Genomic DNA, 13,242 nt, shown 5'->3' with positions numbered 1-13,242 from the left:
CTCTCTTTAAAGAAAAAACGTTTGTATATTTAAAAGAAGAGCCTGTTTTTGCCTATACCAATTGCCATTTTTTATAAATAAACAAATTTCGATCATAATGATTTCGCTTTTTTAGAACATCAGCAGCCAGAACTTTCCCAACTTTTTTTTGCTGAACCTGGTGACTGAAACAAGTTTTCGACATTCAAATTTACTTGGCGAAGTTTTAGGGGTTTTCCGTCTGCTCTTCCCTTTTTTTTTTGGGGCGCGCCACGGTAAGTAGAACTTTGTTGCGCCCTTTTATTTTATTTTGATTTTGCCGCCTTGGCCGTTGTTTCTGTTGCTGTTATGATTATTATTGTTACTGTTAGCAGACAGCAAATCAACAAAATTATGATAAACAGCTGCAGGTATAAGGCCGTTAAACGAAAGCGACCCAAAAACGAATGTCCTGAAAGCGAAGCAACAGGAAAGCAGCCAAAAGGACGAGGTCGGAGAAAAAGAATGACAGCACGGTTGGCCGCCTGTCCTTTCTGAAGATCCCGGGTCTTCAGTTAACTTTTTTTTTTTTTGTTTGGACCCTTAACTTCCGCGCAACACTCTCTCTCTTTTGGCCTGTCTGTGTTTTTGGCATTAAGGGACTTTTCGGGTTCATCTCCATCGAATACAATATAATCATTTCGTTTTTTCGTTATTATTTTTTTGGGCACCGGAATGGCAGCGAAATAAGATGGGAATATAAAGAATAAAATCAAGTGAAATATTTGCACATGCTAACGGTGGCGCGTTAAAGCTTTTGATCTTTTCGTTTCGCTCCTCACTTGCTGACTGCGTTAATAACGCTGCCATGTGAGGATGAGAAGCAGCAGCAGGTACAGGCAGCCCACCATCGATGTGGGTGGAGCACTGCGGCGGAGTGCTGCCGGCTCCAAGGTGACAGCTATTCGCCAGACCAACCGACTGGCAACGGTAGCGCCTTTACAGATTTTCCATATTGCCAGGCAAATCGGGAAGGCGCCCTTCTTGCATCTCCCCTCCATCATTTTCCGCCCATCGAAATCCCAGTGGCACATCAAATTTTCCAACGCTCCAGTTGAGCATTTTCGCAGAGGGCGAACGAATTTCAGGTGGCAGCCTCGCAAATATTTGCATATTTGATATTTATGTACCAACAACTTTATACATCATGTAGAGTTTCCATATCGATTTTGCCGCCATGCCACCGATGCCACATTTTTAGTTATATTTCGCTGGAGCACAGCGAGAAAACTGAACAGCGCTCTTGTATTTAATATATATTTTTAAAGTGCTATACAACGACATTTGTTGCATTAACAGCTGAAGATTTCATGGAGAACTAGCTCTTAAAAAATAATTCCCTGTTGTAATTGTAATTGCTCAAAATTGTAGCACTCAATTGACAAAATTCCGAAATGTTTTCTATGGAAGAGAGTTGTCATTTTGAGTTGCAGGAACCGCCAGTTGCCTCTATATGTTTTTTTTAGTGCTCCCACACACTTGTTGGCCATGTTGCCCTACACTCGAAGCGAAAACAAAGGCGGGGGCGTTGGGTGGAGTAAGTGGTGCAAAGTATCCGCTGTCACCATGTTTGCAGAAACCATGACTGCAGAAACCAAAAAAGCGAGTATACGCAGTGTGCACAGCATTGTGGGTGGTTTTGTTTCTATTTATAACCAAAAGTTGCAGATGGCCAGCGCTAATGAATTCAATGGAAACCATTTTCTAATCGAATTGTGGAAAACAATATACATATACATATATATATATATATATTTGCTGGGGCGAAAAGACCGCGCTAAGAACTTGTCGTCGCAGAAATAAATTTTCAAAGCCCTTGGGGGCAAGTGTCAATTGTAGAATTGTGCACAAACAATTTATTACTGCTCCACGTTTTACACAAGTCAGCATGTTGCACAGCAAGGGATTAAGAATAAATAAAAGTATATTCTATTTATTTGCCATTAGAATGTCATGATAAATGGTCCTGCTCGAATTGTGTAAACAGACATTTACCTCAACTTTTGCCGCAGCTGCAGCACATAGCCTGTTGTGTCTGAAGTAAATACGTTTGGCCAACTCAGAAATATTGATTCAACCACAAGCCATTGTCATCCCATCTATCTCTTTAAGTCTAAGACCAATTGACATTTTGAATGTGGATCATTTATAATTGTAAGCTGAGTGGATTTGGTATATTTCCATGTGGCTTTAGCTCAAAGAAATCATATTTCCTAAACCTATTCTACCAAATTAAACTATTTATATTTTATTAATCCTTTCATTTTTGTGTACTGTTCCTTTTTCCTTTTACAATACAGTTGTTTAACAAAGGAAAACATTCTTTCACTGCACATCATGAATAATCCGATACAACCAATTCCATTTTTTGCGTGCACCCAAATGGAATCTCTAATTTTATTCTGTCAATCATTTTGGTTTTTTCCTTTTTTGAATGGCAGGGCACAGGGAATTTCAAGGACTTCAATTACAGAAATTTAAAAAGCCAATACATAAAAGAATTAATTCTTTATATCTGAACTATTGTACAAAATAGCAGCCGCGAGAAAATGTTAAACTAATAAATTTATATATTAATAGACACAGTTACAAATTACAACTTTTCTGATGAAATTTACTTTTTGCACATTGTTTCAAGGACTTTTTTGTACCACTTGCTTTACACTTATCGAAATAACAGGAATAATAGAAAATTAATAAAGTCAACAGGCATTAAGCTTTGTTTTTTTCTTGATGCAATTCAAATTAAGTTTTACCTGCCCCACACTTTTAATAGGATATGAATAAAAAGAAAAAATTAAAAATGCCACCAGTGTCATCGGGCTGGTTTCATAGACATTTCCAATTATTTCGAGAATCCCACTCACTCTGCAAACACACCTGGAGCTCTTCGTTCCGAGAATTCTGAGGATGCACTTTCCCCCCGGATAACTTCGAATGGTTCAAAAACAGTAAATTTACACATGATTGCTGTTCGGATTTCATTTAAATTTCTATCCCAGCATTGTATTGCTGGCCTTTCACTGGATCAGCACGGAAGTAATGCACTCCATACTGCACTACATGTGTGCAGTGCAAAATGATTTATAAAAAAAAAATTGAAAATAAGTGAATGCAATGGAGCATCTTTTGCGCATGCAAATGTGCTGGGGATTCGAGAAGGGATTGGTCCTGAAAGAATTCTAAAAGGTACCCGCTCACTAATGCGAGCATAAAATATACACTGCTAAAAATTATGGGTTTCCAATGTTTAAAATGAAAATTTTATAAATTTTTTTATAAATAATTTAAAATACATTTTTAACCAATCTAAAATCAATTACATTTCAGCAATTCATTCAATATTTTGTATAAATATCAATCTTTTCCAGTGCACACACACGCACTCCTTCGGAAATGTAAGCGTTGTACACATATTGAATCCATAAATAAATCCTTAAGCGAAAATTGTAAATGTCGGATTAAGTGTATCACAAGAACCCGCACACACACACACGCATAAGTGCGGCAGTGTGAGTGCTGTGTAGACGTGTGCCAGCGCATAAATAAATATGGGAGGAGAGCGAAAAGAGAGTTGGCGAACACTAAAAACTAAATGTTGAAAACATTACTCGCCACTCCACTCCACTCCACCCAGCACCCACTTCCGTTTCCGCTTTCTCCAGCACCTGTCAAACGTGGTTAGATCGAAACAAAGTTAATTCCCTACAGCAGATTTATGGCGAGCAAACAACACACACCGATAATAATAATTACTCGAAACATTGTAATCCTCTTAGCGACGAGATTTACACGTTAAAGCAGAGCGTTCATTTTTGCCATGATAATAGATTGTCATAGCATGTACTTTTTTGGTTTTTTTCTTACTTAGGAAACTTCGCCGAAAAAAAATGTGATTGCGAGGAAACCCAACCAGCTGGCAAATCGAAAACCGAAAGAACACCTTGCGTTCGACACGTGCACACGCTGCCAAGTCCCCAAGAAGACTGGAGCATTTTGTGGAGCCATTCAGCAGCGGAGTTCGGCGGCAGCACGAAGTTGGCTTTAATGACAACCCAAGCCCAAAAGTTTTGTGGGTTGAGTTGGGTATGCCATGCTAGCCAGAAAACTGAACAACGAACTGAACTTAACTGAAGCGACAAGACTGTTGCGCGCAGGGGAAATGGAATGGCAGATGTCTCTGTTGCGGCAAAGGGGAAAAAATTCCCCGGCATGTTCTAAAGCCCGAGCAACAGTTTGTTGGCGGCCATATCAGGGTCATTCTTCAACCAGTCGCGTATCAATGGCCAAAAATATTTACATACGCCGCCGTTGGACGCATCGAACTGAAAAGCAGCTCTTGCCACTTTGTCAATGTCAAATGTTCAGCTGGATGGTGGATGGCGGGTTTTGGCTGGTTTTCCTCTCTTCGTTTTTTTTTTTTTTTCTCAGCTGCCTTTGTTTTTGTCATGGTGGGGCGAGTGGGCCGAGTGAACTGAGGAAGGCAACTAGTGGTTCTCATATTTCCACAGTAACAAATTTGTTTACGCTTAATTGGTCTACGCTTACATCGGATCAGGAGCACATGGTCACCAGCAAAAGTTCCCAGTCCCAACCACCCACACATTTTGATGTGGACAGCACAAAGTTGCGCATTTGTTGGAAATTGACTTGTCGCTGCCCCAAAAAGTATGCTACGCTTTTGTCACTGCAAAATCTGTGGAATTTCCGAGTACAGTTGATATTGTGCAACTCGCATTTCGCAAACGGGAATTTAAAAAATTATATAGATAACTTGATGCACAAATTTTTGTTACAGTTTTGCTTAATGAAGTTTTGTAAATATAGTAAGGAAGTATTTGTTAAGCTATCGAAAATAACGTGAAATACATACATGATTAATACAACATTTTCTTTTTATTTGTGTTTTGTAGTTTAAGATCGTATGCGCAGTTACATATTTACATCCGTGAATAGTACTTGCCTTAAATACATTTATTACCCAAAGCGGTTGGTTTTTTCTCTCATATCATATCATCATATATTAATAGTAAGTTCATCTATGCATAAAGTGTTTGATTTTATTTGCAATGGATAAGCTGACTAATGTTCTTGCCTTGAATATCTGTCTAACGAGATGACCCATTGATTGTCAGGCCCCATTGTTCAGTTGATATGATATATATTTGCATGATTTACTTGCGCCACTTCCATTAGGAATCCTGTCGAGACCGGGATCAGGTTGTAAAAATGGTCCACGGAGATTTGTGGACACATGCGAATGTCATATTCGGCCATGTTCATGGGTATGAGTGCGTGTGTGTGTCTGGGTTGTAAATCAGGATGGGAAAAGCAGACAATGGCCAAGGCCATTTGGCATTCACTAAACAGCACAAAGGTGAGCATCTCGACGGTGTCATAAAAAACAGTTTACACATGGGTTCTGGCCCATTTCGCAGGCAATTTTTATAAGGCCACTGACGGCAATTCATTGAGCGCAACATAAAATCCATATATGTGCATACGTACGTATGTATGTGTGTATAAAGCGAAGGTGAGGTAGCAGAAAGTCAATTAATCTAATTGCAGTAGGACACTTGTGCACACGAGGACATCCTACTCCTCCACCATCCATTCATCCAGTTGGCCAAAAGCAAAGGTCAAGCGAATCCAATTCGATGCAATTAAATTAAATCTCTAAATGTGAGCTAATGAGCACCACCACTTCAGCTGCGGTCAAAAGGAGCCGGGGATGTGGGCGTGCTAATTAAAAGCGCAGTCCGCCTGATTGATCATCTGCTGCAGTTCCATCCATATGTGTATCCATACACCCATCTATATGCCCCAATCAAGGGGATTTCATTATCACGGCTCACACTTCAAATCGAGACCAAATTATTTATAGCAAATGCTACCGGAAGGTAGCCACAGGAAATGAAGATGGCAGACAACAGCGCAACTCCTAACAAGCTCACACACACGCACAAGCACGCACTAACACTAGCATACACGACCCCCAGGACGATTTTCCCCTGTGCGAACGCGCTTCCCTTTCCGCTTCTGTATTGGTGTGTGCTTAAGGATTTCTCGCATCAGGCGAACTGTTGCGTTTTTTATACCCTCACCAATAAATCCAGGACTTTTGATTCGTTTGCCAGGGCAGAAAGCTTTTACGCAGTCATCGCAGATTAAATAAAGTATATTTTATACACCTAGGAAATCGACAAATGAGAGTGATGAAAATAGCATAAAAATAAACTAGGCTTTAATACAAAGTTGTGAAATGAAGTGGCAGCTTTACTTATATGTTACTTATATATAATAAATAAGAAAACATTATGCTGGAAAACTGTATATCAAGGCATGTATTTCAATTAAGAGCTCATAAGAAACTAATTATAAAGAACTACAAAACTGTTCAAATAATAGTAACAATGCAGAAAATTTAATATTACTTGACTCTTTCAAGTCAAAAGATAGCAATTGAACACCGCAGTTTTGGGATCAAAACCTTTGTAAGCTGCAGCTGTCCAGTAAACAAATATGCTTTCCCCAAGTGATGTCGACCAACCATTTTTAACCCAAAAAAAAGGGAAATACTTTTCAGGGTTTTGGGCCGACAGATTCGGTTCCAGTAGTTGGTCCTGCTGCAGCCAGTTCAGGTTTGGTGTTGGCCCATCCTCCCCGCCCATAGACAAACTCATTACGAAAAATGAGCGTCCTGCGGCGCTCAAACAAAGCAAGGACCAAACCTGTAAACGGCCCCCCGGCCAGCTAAAGTGTATGTGTGTGTGTGTGTGTGGTGTCCTGTGTGCCCTGCTTGTTGCTTGTTGATGCCAAAAATCATACACACCGCCCACATATCGATTTTGTTTGATGTTTAGGCTGGGCGCCGGGAATATACGGATATGCGAAGTGGATAGTCCTGGCTTTCAGGACCCTCGGGCATCTACAAAGCAGCAAAAACAAAGGCATACACACCTCATCATTATTTCCGTTTGTGTACTCGTTTCCGTGCCTACATTACGACGACGCGTCGCGTATTTTAAATATTTAAAGACCATAAATGCCGTAAACCTTTGGGCCGCCATCGCAAAATTTTAGAGGGTGCCGCCGGAAGTAGAATTCGTTGGTAGCCAAAAATTTCATGCGAAACGGAATTAGTAGATAATGATACAGTAGGAATTTGAATTTTCGGTTTCCTGTTTGTTTTTTTTTTTGGGAAATTATGTTTACTGGAAAAATGCAAATCACATCGTTAAAGATGGCTGAGTATTGTTCAAGTATGTATATATTAATATATATAAATCCAAGAGTATATATGTACTTAAAATATAAAGCAAAAGCTTTATAGTCAGTTCAGTCATGTCTAAAACTGAATTATAAATATATAAATAATATTTCGCAAAGCTTCAGATTAGAATAAATTACCTTTTAATGGGTAAACCACTCAACTAATAGTTCTTTTTAATTAAATTACGACCAATAACTCTTCAAACGTGTTTAATAATCACTTTTCTGTCAGTTACCGACTTAAAGTCTGAACTCAGTTAAGCCATTCGTTTAATGACTTCGATAATTTGACCAACAGACCTTACACCCTGTTTTTTCGAGGCATTTCGAAAGCTTTCGCTTTAAGCCAGTGTTTTGATACAGTTTTTTACGAGCTGTTTGCTCGTTTTTTATGCCGAAACAATTGAGTTTGTTTGCTTTGCAGAGGGTTAATCGGGTTCGCTCGCTGTTGCGCTTGACCCGCTTATTGGGACTGTTGGCCAGGTCCTGATTGTTGGCCTTTGTGCTCCTGGGCAAATGGCATCCGCGGCCAGTTAATTAGCTGCCAGGGATCGTCCCTCCCGCGGGACTTCATCAGGCGACAGGCTCGGCGCAAAAAAACGGGGCAGATTCTTCAAATTACTTTTGAAAAAAAGGGGCGACAAAGGGAGAGAATAACCTTCAGTTCCCAGTCAGCAACTCACTTTTAGAAAAATATTAGAATTTTATACTTAATCAAAAAACGTCGTAACATTAAAAACTTAAAAAATTAAATGTTCATAACGTGAAATGGTACTCTTAAGTACCAATTTATCTTTTTTCCCATATTTATTGTTAGTTACCATTGGTAAATAAATAAATAAATAGTTGCTTAGCTACATGTTGAACTAAATCGAATAAACCGATGATGCATCCGAATTGTTTTTCGGTGCACTCATGCAGGACTGGCTTTGTGTCTGCTCACTTTTATTTCAAACGGCAATTGCATTGTGCCATTCCCAATCCGCTTATGGCCAATGCCACGCCCCCTGGACGACCACCTAGACCGCCCATACCGCCCACGGGAGCAAACAATGCACTCAGCAGCAAACAAGAGCAACAGCAACCGTCCCTTTTGCCCTGGTAAGTGCTATGCGTATGATAAAAGCTTGTGTCATATTTTCATTTTTCACCCACTTTTCCCTCGCTGCATTTGCTGTGGCGGATTTGGCATCTGGGAAGGAGTTCTCCAGCCAGCCAGGCAGCCAGCATGGCTCGCTTAATGCCAAGCACTCGACGACGCTAACCCAACCGGTGCTTACTTATAAAAACCGAAGTACTTTCATTAGCTTACCGCCAACGGACCTTCTCGCCAGCAAGGTCGGCATCAGATCCAGTTTACTTCACCCACCGTGGAGCACTGTGCGTCCACCAGCCGACTCCATACACCAACTCAGTTAGCTCAACATCCTGGTTGGGGTAAAGCTCCGGGAAAATCCGCAATGAAATGGGTCTAAAACGGGGAAAGTTTCCCCTTGCGAAAAGCTCTCGAAATGGAAATTCGGCCTTGGCATAGGAATTGACGCAGCATTCACCTTGTGTAATGAACTCAAATATTATTTAGAACTAATTAGTTGCAACACACACGGCATTGACATTGATGTGCTTGTGGATGGTTTCTATTAAACTAATTACTTTGCTCTTTATTCATACATATATATATATAATTTGTTTGCCTGTTCGTTGGAGTTTTTGTTATGCTTTATACAGTTTGCAATATTTTGCATTTTTACAAATTTATATTCGCTGGTAAATATAAACAGAAAATTGCTCTGGGGATAGTTACCATATAACTAGATGATCGTTTCGATATTTCTTTGTTTTCACGGGTTAGATCTTGTCTTTTTCCTAAACGCTACGAGTATTGGTTGTCCGCTTGAAGTTTAATACTTGGACAGAGCTTCTTCGCTTATTTTGCTGTTTGATAAACTTTGAACTTAGTCGCTAAACACATTGTATGCCAAAACAATTGCGTTCGAGTTAACAATTCAAGTCAAAAGTGAACCGAGTGGGTACTTAGCTTAGGTATACACTTAATTCGTACTAAGGCATGTTATATATGTTGGGCTCGAAACAACAACATCAACTGTTGTGTAATTCATAATATCGCAAGTGTTTTATACAAAGTCATTTTAGTTCAAATAAATAAAGAGGCAGCAGAAGCTTAATTAATGCGAACAGTAACATTAAAGTAACGTAACGTAAACGTAAAGCCAACTGAACAGTATCCCGCCCTAGGTGATTGGGTTTCGGATTTGGGTTTGTGGATCACGCTGAGCTGCGAAATCCTCACTACTCGGCATCCAGCGAGAGGCAAGGCAGTCCGGCCAGCGCCGGATGTGTGGATTGCTGGGAGGAGCGATGTCGCTGCGGCATGGGCTGACCATTCTCGCGGTACGTCTTCAGTTTCGTCTCCATCGCCTAGAAATATACACAAAGCGAGGGCGGATTAAGCAGCAGTAAATGAAATATATGAAAAATGAACTATAGAAGGACTTAAATTAATGTATTTTTTAATTTTCAACGGTTTGCCCAGTGCAGAGTTTAGTCAGCAATGCAAGTCATCGTGAGTACTCTAAAGTACCTTTCCTAAACTGGGCTTTTGAAACTAGCGTAGCATATAACAAACAAAAACAAAGAACATAAAATAAGGTACAAATAAGTTTTGTATTTATTAACCAATGCAATTAATAAATGCAAGCGGAGGGCAACTAAAATTAGCCTTATAGTTCCGAGCGCATTGTCAGAGCGGCAGGCTGGCGTCCGGCGAGTTTCGCATGCGCTCGGCGAAGCGCCTGAAAATGTTTGAGCCCGCACCGAGGCTTCCGGCGGAGCTGCAATCGCTGACGGGCGTGGACTGGGCGCTACTCGTGGCCACTGAGCTGCTGCTGCCGCCAAAGGCGCGGCGAAAGAGACTTGACTCGCTGGCCGATGGCGGCGGCGGCTGCACACTTGCCGGGCGCTCGCAAATGCAGCGAAACTTTTCGCATTCGGGACATAGCAGTGCCTTGTCCCACTAAAAACATAGGGAAAAACACATAAGCTGATGGTGGGAGTGAAGGGTTCAAGGAACATATGTACATACGAGACAATGGATGAGGTAGGATGGCATGCTGGACTTATAGTTTGTGGAGGGACTTACGTTTAGTTTTCTTAACATGTCGGCCACAATGTTGAGCGCCGTTGTGCGGGAGCTGGGGTTCATGGAATTGCCATTGATTTGGTTCTCGGGATCTGCAAGAGGAAGCACACATACACAGCATGTTAGTCGAGAGGTTAGTTGGTCAACTACTAGCTACAGACGCAAACACAAAACGTACAAAAATCGCCTACAAGAAATGTTGCAAACTCTTTCGTCACATTTGGGCTCTTAATTTTAATAATTTACAATACAATTACAAATTATGAGGAACTTAAGCGGGCTACATTTGTTTGGTAAACAAGTAAAAAAGAAACAAACGGAAAAACAATGCTAAATGCATGGCTTGAACGTTTGGCGATTAGACTTGGACAGTTTTAGCACGTGTCTGGTTTTCTTTAGGGAACTCAGTATCTTACTCTTAAGCGAATGCTGCTGGTTATATTCGTTTCTATTAACTAAACTTCCATTGAGGGCGCTGACGCTGGTGGCTCTTGTGGCGACAGCATTGTCGTGTTTTACCAATTCGCCATTGGCCACAATACCATTTGGCAGCGAGGCGGACGAGTTCATCGAGCTGTTGACCGTATTTGTGTCGTTTGCCGTGGGAATGCTCGTTCCATTGACCACTGGTGTAAAGCGTGACTTGACGTTCAGCTCTTGCTTGAGATCTGCAATAGATTTGATAAATTAGTTTTGAGTTTGTACTGAACGTCTGGTCTTGAATCATCCACCTCTCGTCTCATCCATTAATCGCTGTAGTTTTTCCTGCAGCAAACCCTTTTCATCCACTTCCAGCTCCAGGAGGGCGTTCTTCTCGTAGGCCTGATCCAGCATCTTCTCGAAATTCTCTATGCTTTCGTTAAGTATACGATGGGCACGCTCCAAATCGTCGTTTTTCTGCTCCAGCTGCCGCAGGTACACCTTCATGGTGTCGCGATCCTTCTTCACCGTTTCCAGCTGCTTCTCCATGTTTGACATATCGATGCCATGCGATTCCAACTTGAGCTGAGGATGGAATAGTGGTAAAGAATGATCTTGTGAGGAGCTCAAAGCCACATTTACGCAAACTGAGTTTAAGAATTAAGCTCAGTTTGTGTAAATCGGGCTTAGCTTATAGCCACCTTTAGAGACTCGTTTTCCCGCTCAAACATTGTGAGTTTGGCTGTGAGATCTTTGATTATACTCTGCTTCTGATCCAGAGTTGCGTCCATTTCTATTTCCATTTCGCGGGACTGCTCCACGAACTCGTCGTACTCCTGTTTAACGTCTGTCCATCTGAAAATGAAAGGTAAAACTAGGCTATATGGCTGATTTCAGAGAATGTATCAGGTATTTGGGCACTTACTCTTTGTGGTACTGCTTAGATCGTTCCTTCCAATATCTGCACTCATCTTCCACACTATTGAACATCGGTGTCGACTCCATTTCTGCGAATTTTCCTTAGCTGCTGACTCCTTTTTGCGGTTTTTGTGTACTAATCGGTGGTCAAAATGGTTTTGAAATTTCGTTCGAAGTGATTTAACTTTTAATTTCTACACAATACTAGGTACTACGGTTGGTCTATTCCTGCATAGGTAATTTTTCGTGTTTTTTAGCTGCTTTATTTTTAATTGCTGTGATTAAAATGCCAAAACACAGTTGTTGTTCAAGTCGAAGTTTTGCTTTTTTGTTGTTTTGTGTGTTGGGGGTGGTGAATAGACTAGAAGTCGAATGAAGAAAAGTGAAAAATCAATTAGGAACAGGTGTTTGCCCTGATTTTTGTAGTTGCTGTTGCTGTTCGATGCCCTAAATGGGTAGTCGGTTTTGTCCATATCAAATGTAAATAAAATCAAATTGCACTAAACTCATTTTTGTGACGCAGCTGCTGCGGCAACAACAACGAAAACAACGAGGATGATGGTGATGAGCAGCAGCAGCAACAACAACAACAAATAGCTACGACGAAGTTTCCCATACAACAACGCATTGTATGGAAATGAAATCATCGGTGATTTTCTCATGGAATTCCAGTGTTTATACCTAGAATTTTATGCTGCACGACCGCCCACATGTTCTACTTACACTTTGCACTTAATTTTGCTACGTTTTGTTTGTTTTATTTACATAAAATCAGTGTAAATAGTTATGCTCGTAAAAATTTACCACTACTCCAAAAACGCACTAGCCAACCCTGGCTTGGGTTGCCAGTGTTGGCTAACTGTTGGGCATTTGGTTTTACCAGCCCTGGTCAACAGTTGTTATTTGAAATTTAATCAACATACAAAGTTTTACTCGGCTTCTTTTTGCGCTTACGAAATTTTCTTATATATTCTAAATCATACTTCTCTAATGGACGTGCTGTAAACGTTATCGATTTGTTGGCCGGCTCATCGTTGCTGGTATCGTTTGAAATATGAAACTCAGAATCGGAACTGTCTTCAATTATTTGAGCTGAGCTTAATGTTAAATCACGAGTGGTGCTGGGAGTTTGTGCCAGTGCTGCAGCATTTTCGCCAACTACGCGCATGGGCAGCGCATGATAATGATATGATACATTTCGACAGGATCTGCGACGTAGTTTGTGTTTTCTGCTAGTTTCAAAGTCACTGGAACTTGTGGACGTGTTATTGTCGCCACTATTTGAATCTTCCCCGCTGCTAGAATCCTTAATGTCAATTTTATTGGAGTTTTTTGTGATTTTAGACATATTTGATATGAGCCGCGCCGGAATTGTTTTGGTTCCAAAAAAGAACAGTTTTTCGCTGAACTAATTCTGGTTCTTTACCACCGATGTGGCAACTCCATGGCAGGGC

The 13,242-nt window shown here is 40.8% G+C and overlaps 2 protein-coding genes across 3 annotated transcripts; both read right to left on the bottom strand.

Annotated features, from left to right (window-relative positions):
* Positions 1-8,924: 8,924 nt before the first annotated feature.
* LOC6605121 (nuclear distribution protein nudE homolog) lies at positions 8,925-12,620 on the bottom strand. 2 transcript variants are annotated; one of them, XM_032719325.1, is made up of 7 exons: positions 12,512-12,616; positions 11,796-12,149; positions 11,572-11,725; positions 11,182-11,455; positions 10,867-11,118; positions 10,451-10,542; positions 8,925-9,729 (listed from the first exon to the last, which is right to left on the bottom strand). In XM_032719325.1, exons 2-7 carry the CDS (start codon positions 11,873-11,875, stop codon positions 9,601-9,603), a joined length of 981 nt encoding a protein of 326 aa, XP_032575216.1. In that variant the 5' UTR covers positions 11,876-12,149; positions 12,512-12,616; the 3' UTR covers positions 8,925-9,600. The 2 variants fall into 2 exon arrangements, with proteins under 2 accessions (XP_032575216.1, XP_032575215.1); XM_032719324.1 differs by lacking the exon at positions 8,925-9,729 and adding an exon at positions 9,952-10,324 and having other exon boundaries at positions 12,512-12,620.
* LOC116801203 lies at positions 12,521-13,235 on the bottom strand. Its single transcript, XM_032719328.1, has one exon. It carries the CDS (start codon positions 13,134-13,136, stop codon positions 12,699-12,701), a length of 438 nt encoding a protein of 145 aa, XP_032575219.1. The 5' UTR covers positions 13,137-13,235; the 3' UTR covers positions 12,521-12,698.
* Positions 13,236-13,242: the final 7 nt, after the last annotated feature.

This window comes from Drosophila sechellia, chromosome 3L (assembly GCF_004382195.2).
Source record: "Drosophila sechellia strain sech25 chromosome 3L, ASM438219v1, whole genome shotgun sequence".
Classification (NCBI taxonomy): Eukaryota; Metazoa; Arthropoda; class Insecta; order Diptera; family Drosophilidae; genus Drosophila; species Drosophila sechellia.
The sequence above is the reverse complement of the archived record's forward strand: the minus strand, read 5'-3'. Positions and strand labels throughout refer to the sequence as shown.

Excerpts from the sequence above, each read along its gene's own strand:
- LOC6605121 (XM_032719324.1), bottom strand. The coding sequence starts at position 11,875 with ATGGAGTCGACACCGATGTTCAATAGTGTGGAAGATGAGTGCAGATAT. Across the intron at positions 11,726-11,795 it reads TCTAAGCAGTACCACAAAGA|ATGGACAGACGTTAAACAGG; the intron begins GTAAGTGCCCAA and ends TTTCATTTTCAG. Across the intron at positions 11,456-11,571 it reads GGGAAAACGAGTCTCTAAAG|CTCAAGTTGGAATCGCATGG; the intron begins GTGGCTATAAGC and ends TTCCATCCTCAG.
- LOC116801203 (XM_032719328.1), bottom strand. The coding sequence starts at position 13,136 with ATGTCTAAAATCACAAAAAACTCCAATAAAATTGACATTAAGGATTCT.